At 33.3% G+C, this 13,710-nt stretch overlaps 2 protein-coding genes across 3 annotated transcripts in view; both read left to right on the top strand.

Moving 5' to 3' along the window:
* Positions 1 to 534: 534 nt before the first annotated feature.
* LOC100374137 (uncharacterized) lies at positions 535 to 7,186 on the top strand. The gene is made up of 3 exons (XM_002738566.4): positions 535 to 684; positions 893 to 1,575; positions 5,711 to 7,186. Exons 2-3 carry the CDS (start codon positions 915 to 917, stop codon positions 6,154 to 6,156), a joined length of 1,107 nt encoding a protein of 368 aa, XP_002738612.1. The 5' UTR covers positions 535 to 684; positions 893 to 914; the 3' UTR covers positions 6,157 to 7,186.
* Positions 7,187 to 7,859: 673 nt separating this feature from the next.
* The window catches only part of LOC102800521 (N-acetylglucosamine-1-phosphotransferase subunits alpha/beta-like), a 43,586-nt gene continuing 37,735 nt past the window's right edge, over positions 7,860 to 13,710 (top strand). For both annotated transcript variants that reach the window (XM_085499781.1, XM_085499780.1), the window contains exon 1: positions 7,860 to 8,097. In XM_085499781.1, coding sequence (XP_085355907.1) covers positions 7,969 to 8,097 — 129 coding nt within the window. In that variant the 5' untranslated portion in view covers positions 7,860 to 7,968. The remainder of the gene's footprint in view (positions 8,098 to 13,710) is intronic.

Here is a 13,710-nt window from a genome sequence, read left to right as displayed (position 1 = left end):
TTGTTTACGTCTCTGGCAACGCTGGCCTACTATATTCGGAGAGACTTATCAACATGGTGAGTCACTGAATAAACTGACACACGCGTCAGTTGATACAGTTATTTATATTCTTCTCACGGATTATCTTCTCGGTACGAAATACACTAGTAATTTCAACTTTGGGTTCAGCGAATGTATTAAAAGCGACTCTGAACAGTTTTATAAAAATTATTGTATAAGTACCTTTCTCGTGTGTTCTCACATGATCATTGATCAGTATTTTACATGTAAGTAGTACTGACCACAGTCCCTCAAATGAGGGACTGTGTACTGACAGATTATTTCATTTATATTTTACTAGTTTATTGTGTTTTTACATCAATAGTGAATACACGATAACGATAAAAATATTATTATATATTCCTTCCGACGTATGTGCTTCATCTGACCGGGTCACATACAGAGTGGGGGTCACTTACGTCTACTTAAATTGGCCCGGTGAAAAACGACAATATGATTGGCTAGGTGCGCCCACGCCGAATGCTTTGACGTCATTTTGGCAGGTGTGTTCTAGATCTAGTGAGTAACGGACTGATTGTACACTACTCGAACTCTCAGCGCCGAAGTGCTAGTTGTATGACCGTCTAGCCACACTTCAACTATCTGATTCAGAAACTGTGAACTTTTTCTCTATTGCGATTACAGGTACGTTTTCTTTTTGGGGGATTTTTTGAAACTGTCACCGGCAAACTGTACCCTTCCCAGTCAGTACCATGGCTCGGTCAGGGTACGCGTTGTTTGTCCACCAGTGTAAACTGGGCACTATTTTGTCTGCATTACATTTAATTGGTATTATATTGTCTAAGATTTGTGTATGCTTTCATTAATAAGTGTTTGCTTTTTTTTATTTCAGAATAAAAACAAACTTATACAAAATGTTTTCAATTTCGAGAACAGTGTTCGCTATAACCACAATACTTTTAATACAATGTGGTGGAGAAGCTTTGGCCAATATCATGTGTGCTGATGACAATTGGTACTTCGATTTAATGACTTTGAGGTGTAAGTCATGCACTGTTTGTGTCGAGGAGCTAGGGAAAGTTGAACTGACGCCATGCGACGACCTCAGCGACAGAATATGCGTTGATGTTCCACAGTCAGGCTCGCCATGGCCAGCCCCGGAAGAATTTCGTCTCCAGACAGAAAGAGAGCAGGATCTCGACACAACAACAGTAAATCCAGATCTGCTTACGGTTCCAGTTATTGACCCAGAAGATGGGGCAATTATTGCTAGCGAGAAAAGTCTTCCGATGAGCAACCCCGTCACGGAGGGAGATTTACACGAACCTCTACAGAAGCTACAGGCAATAATCGACCACCAAGCTGCAAGGCTGATATTCTGGCGGTACTCTGCTTATGGCTTGTCGGCGGCCCTAGGGTTCACGATCGTACTTGTTATAGTTCTATTTACGTGTATATATTGTCCAGTGCACCGCCATTCCATTGCAATCAGAAAAGGTGATTTGGAAAAGGGAACAACAAAGACGGAACCACGTAATCTTGAGTTGGATTATATGGAGTGTGATCTTGAAGAAGGTAAGAGGCATTGTTTTGTTGTACCCTTCCGTTTGGCGATATATTTTGTATTTTTTATCGATTTTTCTTTATAAATTATATTTTTGTTAATTTGGACCTGATGGACACGGCTACATACAGGTATCAGTCCATTTTTTTTTTGAAAAAAAAGTATGCAGGAGTACTGTAAAATGACTAATTTTCACTGGGTTAAATTTCGCTTATTTACCATTTTAGGCATATTCATTGGGTTTTAAATTCATGGTTTTATCATTTAGATAATGTGTTCTATGCTCAATTTTACATATTCACTGGGTTTTAATTTAGCGCATTTTCCAGTCAGCGAAATAAGCAAAATTAAAACCCAGTGAATAATTAACCCCTTTACAGTATTTAATGAAAGGGGACTAACATTGACATTGGTCTTCAAAGTGTCAACATACAAATACGTTCTCAATCCTGCAGCAGTTTGCTGTATTATGACTAATATATCAGTACTGCATTTAATCAAGTTATATCAGCTGTTTACATGAACTGCTGCCAAAAAAAAATATCTTTATCTATTTTGGAATGAGTCAGTGGGTGGATAAGTCTAAACAATGTCTGTTATTATGTGACTGGATGTTGTAGTAAGGGTGGGAGTAGACAGAGTGCAATGAACTATTTCAACAAAGAAATTAAGAACAATTTTGAAAGATTTTGCAATTCTAGTTTCCCAGTATATTTAATGTACCAGCAGCCCAGGTATACAAAACAGTTTGTTGTGCTACGATAGTTAGGAATGGTAGAAGTATAACTTGAATAATGATGTCTTTGTCTTGACAATGTAAACATTTATGGTAGCTTTATTATGAATGAAAGTTGATAGTCTTGCAGTCATTTAGAAAAAAAAAAATCAGTTTTTCTGTTCATTGCTTTTATTGATTCACAAAGTGGTGATTTTTTTTATTCAGAAATCTAAATAAAAATTTTGAAAAATGTTTTTTCACAGCGAAACTTTCGTTTTCTTCTACCCAAGGTCACAGAAACTTGCCCACGCAAATTCTTCAGGACAAAAGAAGTGAAAATATTTTCAGAGTAGCATTGTAAATTCTATTTTTTATAATAAGTATAGACAATTAATTTTCTCCTATCAACCCTTTGAGTGCCATTTTGTCTTCCTGCTCAAAATTGTGTGAATTTGGGTAAATTTTCTGTACATTCAATTTTAATTTTTTTGACCAAACAGATAGAATGTACAATCTGATTAAAATTTGATTTAAGGTATAGGAGCCATTTTTTTTTTTTAAATTGTTAAATTTTTTAAAATAATCTTATTGTTACGTTTGTTTGTTTATGAATATTTTATTGGTTTTACTTGCCGTTGTTACATTTTTTATATATCGTATCTCGGTCACAGTAACTCAATGTATATGGAAATCTTGTGCAAAACTCGCGTAAGAGTCGGCCAATCAGAGTACAGGTTACAGACTCTTTAAAATGTAGCAAGGAAAAAAGAAAATTTTCACAAAACATAAGAGGTGGATGATTGGCCTTCGAGCTGCATTTGAGCATGTCCCACATTTAAAATTATGTTGTAAACTACTGTATTTATTTGTATGGCTCAGAAACATCTTGCAATGTTTTTGTTTCTTGTATCAAAAACTTTCAATGACAAGTGAAACAACTAATCTTGTTTTTCAAAATGAAGTCGGAGGCACTTACCAAATCCAGTTGGGATTTCTGTTTACACATCTAAAACAAATACTGTGAAATACTTTATTTTAGCTGGAATTAATTTTTCGCTGAAAAGACTTCTTGAGTGTTTTGTACGGAATTTATTTTCACTAATTTTTGACAAGTTGAATGTGAAACATAGGAAAAAAGGTATATTCGTTGGATTTTATTTTCACTGAATCATCCCCTCAGCAAAAATTACGAAAATTAATTCCAAGCGAAAATTATTTTACAGTATACAAAGTACATAGCGATAAATTGAATGCACACACTTACGTAGGTTTTACAATCAAATTCGTTGATTGTAGAATTATTTGTTTATTATACTGTCATATTTCGAAATCAGTATTTTTATTAACATTTTCAGAATTCAAAGATTAATTACAGAATAGATAAAACATCGTTATTAATTTACAATCACGAAAAACGCAATCTCCATGGTCGTGGTATAGTGACTAGACCAGGTCACATCGAGCATGGACGACGTGCTAACAATCAGCGAATATCAATATTTGGGTCATGTAACTATTGTGTGAGATGAGAGATTGTCTGAATTTGTGTGAATCAGAATGTATAAAGAAAATTAAAATTGCCTCAGAAAATTGGCGACCATTTTGGTAAAAAAAATTTCACTTTGACTAGATTGCAATTTGCATAAATTCTCAAAAATTTGCAAGACCCCAATGAAAAGAAGTACCTTTGAGTGCAATTATGAATGTTAAACTATAATTTAACAATTTTGAAGTTTTACTTTGAAAACAATTTAAGATTTGTGATAATGTTCACTCAGGTGTGTTAAGATAAAAGTGAAATTGTCTGTCAAAAAATTGCTTTGGAACTGAGATTTAATAATTATCTAAAGGAAGTGTATACTCAATCCAGGATATTTAGCTTTGGCATGACAGGGGTCCGAGGTTAGAAGTCAGAACCTATATTTGTCAAATTTCTTCTTTGATTAAGTTAATTATTAACAATTTTCAGTCTAACTTTATAGATACATGTACTTGTTTTTTTCTTTAACATGACATGAATATTATACACTTATTACTAAACTGCTTGTATCTGCTGGATTTATGCAATTTTGACAAATAAATTCAAAACGAGTCAAGCGTAATACCTATAGGGACAAATTGATTTGTTGTGTTTTATTGTCTTGAGAAGTGAGCAAGATTTAAAGCATTCTATCAGTGGTGAGAACATCCAAATTACAGTTCCATCCTGTGTCAATACAGCTTCCTTTTAAGTGGCATCAGTTTAACTTATTATCCAATTATGTAATTTAATTGTTTAATTTTTTTTGTCACTATCAACTTTGGGGAACTTTGTGTGAACAAAAATTTTCTGTGAGAATTGCTAGGTTTCTCTGACTGAAAATTTACCCCTTGTAAAGTAAAATGATTTTCAATAAATCAAAGTTAATGTGCTAAGTGGAATTTAAACTTCCTGTGATGTATTGACACATGAGATAACAAAAGGAAGCATGTGAACCACAGGATAAAACAGCCATGCCTATGTACAATAACAATCAGTCATCTTGGCAGAAAGTATGCAGAACTCCAGTCAATAACCCCACCTCAATATATATTGATTCAGTGAGCACCCAAGGTTATCAACAGATATGTTAGTCTATAATGCCACTCATTTACACTGAAAGAATCATTAAAATATTAAAATAACTGATTTTAAAAATACAAGTATATATTAAGTCAGTCAGTCAGTCAGTCAGTGGGGGGGGGGGGTGAAGTTACAGGTATCAATGGCAGTAAGGTGTCAATGACTTTGTGGTTTCCTGTTAAATAAATTTAAAGACTGCTTGTATAAATACTTCACACCTTGTCAAGAAATTTAACATCAGTACTGGTACTGGGAATGTTTAAAATAAATGATTTTAACTTTATAAGTATATATATTACGTCAGTCAGTGTGTGTGTGTGTGTGGGGGGGGGGCTGTTATGTTATAGGTATCAAAATTATATCAAAATTAAATTATAAAATAATGGTTTAAAGACATATTGTATAAATACTTCACACCTCGTCATGAAATTTAACATCAGTACTGGAAATGTTTAAAATAAATGATTTTAACAATATACTGTAAGTATATACTACGTCCGTCAGTGGGGGGGGGGGACTGTGAAGTTATAGGTATCAATGGCAGAAAGGTGTCAATGACTTTGTGGTTTCCTGTTAAATAAACTAAATTAAAAATTAACGATTTAAAGACTGTTTGTATAAATACTTCACAATTGTTATTCATGATTTCTTGACAAATTTGTTTTATTGAATTTCCAGCCCTGGAATGTGATGTTTGTTCAGTTTAATAGCTGTTATAAACGCTCTGTGTTGATGATTTTTTGTTTTTAGTGAACAATAAACTGTAAACTGAATATTAAACTGTAAACATTATTTTTATAACAGTTATGTCTTATTCTTTTTGTAGGGTATGGTGATCTGCATCGACCACGCTTGTTCTCTCGAGGACGACTGTCTAGTGCCGACTTCTTACGCTCGTTGAGTAGTCATGAAAAGAAAAGAGAATCAAAGGAAGGACTTTTTGATCAGATGATCTATCCGCCTCCAAATATGTACAGCCAATCAGGAAGTGTCGGGGAGGTTTTCCCAGACAACAATAACTTCCAGCATACCGTGATGAGTGATGACGATTCGGGATTGCCTAATTGCGACAGTTCAGCAACAACATCAAAAGGTAATATCGTCTCCCACGAAGACAAGTATTCAATCACTGATGCCCATATGCAGGATCCTGTTATCGAAACACAGCTCCCGGAATTTGTTTCTAATAGCCCGTCTCAGAAACAGCTGGTAACACATTGGTCGCAGGGTAAAGCTGTGTCAGTTACTACTTTACAGAGCTACGATGTTTGACTTCACTCGGCTTAACCAATTACTTGAGTGAATCAACTTGTCAGAATGCAGTCAAGAGACACTTCAGAGACGATGCTCAGCTGTGGCAACCATGGTTACCAATTTGTAAACAAGTTAAATATAAACTGCATGTAACATTGCAACGAGTAGAGTGTGTTTAGTTAACAAATTGTATATGGCCTTTCGACATCAAGGCAATGCAATATTTGGTAACACTTACAGTCAGTGTGGTTGATCCGATAGTTCAGGGAAGCAGTGCAATCAATCAAAATTATTTCAAAGCTTTTCACAAATTGTTGTTTTTCATAGAAAATGTGTTATTGTATAGTTTTGAATATTTGAATCATAATGAGAAGGAGGGGAGGGGAGGGGACAAGCAGCATTATTATTCCTTAAAGCAACAGGTTGCTATAGGTCTAATCTCACAGTGTATTTACTTAAATGAATCAAAATAACAATAGAAAACGAAGGACGGACTACTATAATAGTGTAAATAAACACAAACAAGGATGGACACTGAGGAGTGCTGTTTTAATATTGCTTGCACTCAAATAAATTTCAATGTTGTATTGATAATATGATTAATGTACTGCCAACTCTTTTCTTCAATAAAAAACATTTTTGCTGCTATTAGTTGTTTTCAAGTATTTTAAATAATTTTTATTTTTGAATACTTTATTTCTTACAAAATGACGCAATTAAAATAAATATCAATCAATTTAGAGTCATTGTGTATTGTATGTTGTTTATTCTGGGTATGTCATTTCAGGAACAAATCAATTTTTTATATTTTCATAATTACAATACTATGTAAATTTTTCATCTCAATTTATTAATTATTATATGTAATTGACTGGATATTGTTTAGTGCCAAGATTTTGTGAGTATGTTTTCTCGCAGTCATTGCCTTGATATTTATTGCAACCAGCCAAATTTAATGAAACTTATTTTTCTTTGATATACAACATGTACTAAATGTATTTTTTGCAATTTAAAAGTTATTTGAAAATAAAATGAATCAATTATGTTACATTTCCATTCTCCTTCATTTTATTAGATTCCTCATTTATCCTGTGTATTCATATTTACGGATGAGTGGTTAGACTCCATGAAAATAGATTTCCCTACTGGAGTTCATACATCAAGAAACATCCTATTTTGTGTCAGTATTTGGTTGAACCTCCTTGCATCTTCCCTGCCTTAATGAAAAGTAGTGCAAGTACCGGTATAATTATAATCTGAAAGTGATTTTTGAAAAATAAAATCTTGCAATTGAATACTACACTTGTCTCCTTAAAAAATAAATCTGCTTTTTTTATCTTCTAAATTGCAATCAACACCTGTAGTCAACTGGGGGAGGGGGGGGGATGTTTCCCCAAATGTTTGGGAAGAAAATTAATGAAGTTTTGGTACTACCATCTATGACGTATCTTGCAAATGCAAGAATGAGAGCTTCTGTACTGAATTTAAAGGGTTCAATAATTATTAAGTAACTTGGTTTAATATATAGCTAAACCCAAAGTTAACCAAAGAATGTCTTGTTCTATCAGTGAAGTAGGCAGCTATAAATTTAGAATAAATATATATTAATATGCCACAAAACTAAAACGACAGAAAGCACATTACAACTGCTAGGTGGCGTTTTACATCGACAGCGGGTATTTTTCCTTGTCGCCCAGTCACTACCCAGAATTCTCAGTTCCCCAAAATGGCTACCCCCATGTGAAAGTGTGTTATGTGTTCTGATCTTGGCCTTTTTTTTCTACCCAATTGGTCTGTTTAGTTTTATTTCACCCAACACATCAAATAACGATGACAGCGGAAGGAGTTTATAAATTATTACAGCGACAGACGTACACCTGTCTTTCGCACCGGTACGGTACGTTTCTTTGTTTTGGAGGCGTGGTGTTAGTTCTAATATCGGCGCTCCAGTTCGGGGAGGTAAGTAGCCATAACATCATCGTGCATTATTGAACTTGTTTGATATGGCCTCCGCGGCAGTAAGACCAATCTATTAGAAATGCGTTGTGTTGGAATCGCAGTAGAACCAGGTTCAACCCCAGTCCCTCAACATCGCGAGGGGCTGTGATGGTTCCATTCAGAATGTGACTTGGGTATAAAAGAGTAAGATTTATTACAATTTTTATTTATTTATTTATTAAATTTTAATTTCACGAACGACATAACTGATGCCATGTTTTAAATGAATACAAGTAAAATATTATTACTATATTTTTATGCCAACCAACCAATCTATGACTACTTGTTTTGATTGATTCTTCACCAGTACCCGGTAGTATCTAAATGAGTGTTTATTCATTCAATTTCCTAATCATCTATTCATCTACAACTTATAGAGTGTGATTGGTCTGGTTATATTGAATAATTAATTAAGATATATGATTGCCAACATTTCTTTCCCTTATGTCGGTTTCTCTAGGCTATTAAAACCTCATGTGCGTGCAGTGATGATCAGACCTCTCCATGTTAGACAGTAACATTTCTTCATTTTTTCAACTTTATTTTCAATAATATTGTCATAATTTAACATTAGCAAAATCAATACTTAGCTTTTCTGGATAAAATAGCATAGTTCCTCAGTGCCATATTTGCTTAGAAAGAACTATACCTAGCAGCTTTCACACATGTTTGTCTCTCCCGATATATAGCAATGGATATATTATAATGAGTTTAATTCAGTCTGCCATGGTAGAAATTAAAACTCGCGTGTGCAAATAACATTTTTGTCTTGCATACAATATGTGCATCTTATTTTACAATTCTAGCTTAACAGTAAGCAAAGAAATCAATATTTTAAATGGTCAATATCGATATTTAAATTACTTTGTGATTCAGCCACACTAACATATTCTTGTCACAAATGCCTGGGTAACAGGTGTCGTTATATTTAACCATTTTTAAAATCTGTCTATGTCAAATTCTTGTCTTTGTGTATTGTATTTGGAAGTAGCAGCAGTTACCAGTAGTTATTTTGAAAGTTTTTAGCATTTTTCAAGAATTGGGAACGGAAATCTCATTAGTATTAGAATTGTTTGTCTTCGTCTTTTCACACTAAAACAAAGACTCTGTGTAACACCAATCCACCATTGTCTGGTCACAGATGTTCTATAAATACAAATATTAATTCCCCATTACCGTATTTGTAACAGCTGTTTCATCTGTGTTTATCTAGTTCTTTCATGTTTTTGCTAAACACAAAAGCAATTGAGATACTGATCATGATTTTCCAGACAACATCCTATAACTGAAGATACATGAGAGAAACCGCCTTCATTTAAATTTTCTGAAAATAAACTTTAAATGTTCTTATTAATAAGATTATTAATTGGAGTTAAATGGTATTTCTTGAATAAATAATGTTTTCCTGTTTACCTTATTTTAATCTTTTGAGTTCCATATTTTTTTCACCCTAAAATTTATGTGCAACATTGTGTCTATTTTAATAATTTTACAAAAAATTATTCTTGATAATTTTGGGCCAAATAGATATCAAATTCTATTGGGTACAAAATTGATAAGAATTGTGAACAAAATTAAAACAAATTACGATTGTAATTGATGACAAAAGAAAAAGTTGACTTTGACGCTCAATGGGTTAATGTATGCAAATTACTTAATTAATATGCACAGACGGTATATAGAACTATTTTGTGAATGGTGACAAAAGTTGACTTTGGTGCTCAAATGGTTAATGATATGCAAATTACCTAATTAATATGCACATACTGTATATAGAACTATTTTGTGAATGGTGACAAAAGTTGACTTTGGTGCTCAATGGGTTAAATAAAGTTGTAATGTAATTGAAAAAGGGGCAGGTGAAGTCAAATTGGAGGTGTTCTATGTCAACATAACTCTATGTGTTTAAATGCTAAATTCTACTTGATGTTTTGAATTCTTCAAAAAATTTATAAATCTAATTTCTAAGATTTAATTTAAAAAAACCATCTGATATCCGCAACTAATTGTTTTGTTCTTGTCTCTGTCTTACATGTACGTTTTTTAGTTCTCGTTTGGACGCCGTCTGAAAACGAGGACTTATGGATTGACCTATGTGCATGCGTGCATGCCTGGACCACTTACATTCAAACTTCACACATGCATCATACTTATTATACATATGCAAATCAATTTGTTTCATGATCTGATTCAAGATGGCTGAATAGCGGCCATTTTTGTGCTGAAAAATTATCGAAATCAAGCATTTCTCGGCTGTTTGCAGATGAATTCTGTATTTTAGATCAGATTCAAAATGGCTGACTGGTAGCCATTTTGTTTTAATGTGTGCATCATATCTCTGACATGCTTTGACTGAATATGTTCAAATTTTATATATTCATTATACATCATGTCGTAGATATACAGATGTATTGGTTTGACGACCTGATTCAAATTAGCTGAATGATGGTCGTTTTTGTGCAAAAAAATCATCAAAAAATCTGGCATTTCTGGCTTTTTCTGGTCTTTTATAAATGGATTTTGTTCAAACTTGGTACATTATGAGCGCCTGATGCACTTCATTTTGTTTTTCAGATCAGATTTAAAATGGTTGACTGGCGGCCATTTTATTTTAATGAATGCGATTCTGACATGCTTTAACTGATTATGTTCAATTGTTATACACTATATTTATTATACATCATGTCATAGATATACAGATTTATTGGTTTGACTATTCAATTCAAAATGGTCGACTGGTGGCCATTTTGTTTTAATTAATGCTGTTTCAGAGCAATATTTCTCAATATGGACAAGTACTCATTAGGTGATCAGATACAAGATGACTGAATGTCAGTCATTTTAACGTTAAAAAATCCTAATCAAGCATCAGCTCCTGGATCCATATCTATGACGTGTTTATATTTCACCTATATTACTATAAACAAAACTATGTATCTTAAATTTGATAACAGGGACTGTGCCATGCATTGCTTGTTATATGAATCTTTTCTAATTTAAATTAACAGTTCCACCACCAGTTCCCTCTTTTCATCACAAATTCACAAAATAGTCCTATTTATAGTCTGTACTTTCCTTCAGAAGATTGGGACAAAAATAGCCAAATTTTTTTAGTAAAAACTAAAAATTAACTCAAAATTCAGGTAATATTGAAGAATATAAGAAAAAAATTGCAGACAAATTTGAGCGAGAAAGTCTGGTGGTGAAAGTAATGGAAACAATAATTAGGGTGTCTGTGGCAGTAATACCAGTAGGTAGTGATGTCAAAATAACGTATTCTCTATAGTTGCTGGTATTAGTACATTTTTAGCTAAAAAAATGATTTGCCACACCTGTAGTTTAATTCATTGTTTTTTTTAAGAGTGTGTAAGCTCTACTCTCTGTTAGAAGACTACCTGTTGGTATAGTACATTACAATATTACTTTGATTTGGTATTTTTTGAGAATGGACGATGAATCATTAGCTGTCTTTACAGTTACCCTGTCTCTGTGCATGCATGCATGTGTGTATGTATTTATTTGTACATATATTATATACTGTGGAATACTTTATTTTCGCTGGAATTATTTTTCGCTGAAAAGGATTTTTGGGCGTTTTGTATGGAATTTATTTTCACTGATTTTTGATAAGTTTAATGTGAAATATAGGGAAAAAAAGTATATTCGCTAGATTTTCTTTTCAATCATCCCTTCAGCGAAAATAGCGAAAATAAATTCCAAGCGAAAATAAAGTATTCTACAGTATATATGTCTGTTACATGGATATCTCAAGAACCTCTGATCATATTTCAATGAAACTTAAATAATTAACACATAAGTGCTCTGGGACATCACACAGACCTAATTAGTTTCAGGTAATAATTAATTACCTAATTTGCATAATAATTTCACTGATATTCTCACTGATATTTCAAGTAACACCCCCCCCCCCCCGCTTCAAGATAATGTGACAATTTAATTAGTTTTTGTTTGAAATATATCAATAATAACTATTATTTGCTTAATAATTAAATCTTTAGCTCCGCTGTCGACTTTGTTGAGCGGAGCTTATCATACGAGTGATTGTCCGGCGTCCGGCGTCAGACGTCCGTGTCAATGTTTTACTACAAGCCTGAATGCTTTGATACTTGGTGTATATGACCTTGGGTAGACTTCTCAGATTTGTTCATTTCATGATCATATCTTCAATTCTCTAATTTTGATGAATATTTTGTAATTTTTTGTAAAAAGTGATATTTGTACGACTTCTTGTTAAAAACCACAAGTCCAATTGCTTTGATATTACATATATAGGTACTACATGTGGACCTCTCTCAGATTTGTTCATTTTGTAATGATATCTTTAATTCTCTAATTTTGGTGAATATTTTTGTCATTTTTGGTAAAAAGTGATATTTTTCGACTTCTTGTTAAAAACCACAATCATTTATGGTGAAAAATGATATTTTTGAATTCTTGTTAAAAACAGCAAGTCCCATTGCATTGATACTATGCATATTGTTCATTTTCTAATGATATCTTCTGTTCTTTAATTGAAATGTGCATTGCTAACAGCGGAGCTATCTCAGCCGAGAGGCTGCTTGTTTGTTTTTCCATCAATTATTTTAAGATTAATCATCATATTCTAATTAAACTTACATACATAACCAGGGACACTGCACTGACTTAATTAGTTTGGGGTTGAAACTTGTGCATATTAATTCTAAACTTAAGTACTGTAGATCGCATTGTTTTCATGTTGTGCATTTCAAGTAGCAGACCAATATTAGTCACCAATCATCTTTTTTGAAAGGCAAATCTTAATTTTTTAATTAATTTTATGAAAGAGTTTCTTTTGAATCCCTCACCTTTAATCCTAACTCAAATCCTACCCATACCATTCAGTGCTTCCCATTATAGTTGTACAGTATACCACCCTTCTAAGCATTCCTATAGAGGAGACATGTACAATTGAATTGGAGGGCTTGGGTGAGGGTTAAAGGTAGGGGTAGGGTGAACAGGCCTCGAAATTTACACCGTCCCGACGGCCCAGGGCACTAAATATTTAGGCCAGGACCACTAGAAATTCACTTTGGGATCTTTTTTTGGGATGGGCAAATTTACAACATAATCTGGTATTACTACCGGTAGTGTATGGTTTCTTCACGAATCTGGTTGTGTTGTGTTGTGTTGTGTTGTGTTGTGTGTTGTGTTGTGTTGTGTTGTGTGTTGTGTTGTGTTGTGTTGTGTTGTACAAAATACAATAAAAACAGTTTAATTGGGTACATATAGCTATTCTAATCTGAAATAATGAGTTTTATACACAACCTAATTTTCTAGCATATGACTAATGTGGTCTGTCAATATTTAGTCCCCGTTTTAGCAATGAAATATTGTGTATAAATGTTACAACCAGGGATGCTGCACTTTTTGGTTTAAAGATACTGCAATAAAATTCTGAAATTGAATAAAATGCAGTCAAATTATTTGCTCTAGATACTGTATTTGCTCTATTAGTAGCACATGTACTTTTGTAAACACCAGAGGTGTATCTATGGTGAAAATGAGTCATTTTTTAACAAGCCGATAGACAGA

Source organism: Saccoglossus kowalevskii, chromosome 1 (assembly GCF_978046115.1).
Source record: "Saccoglossus kowalevskii chromosome 1, keSacKowa6.1, whole genome shotgun sequence".
Taxonomy (NCBI): Eukaryota; Metazoa; Hemichordata; class Enteropneusta; family Harrimaniidae; genus Saccoglossus; species Saccoglossus kowalevskii.
Note: the sequence above shows the minus strand (reverse complement) of the source record. Positions and strands in the feature narration are given on the sequence as shown.

Bases quoted from the DNA above. Each gene is read 5' to 3' on its own strand.
- LOC100374137 (XM_002738566.4), top strand. From the start codon at position 915: ATGTTTTCAATTTCGAGAACAGTGTTCGCTATAACCACAATACTTTTA. The intron at 1,576-5,710 runs GTAAGAGGCATT...TTCTTTTTGTAG, and splicing joins GGAGTGTGATCTTGAAGAAG to GGTATGGTGATCTGCATCGA.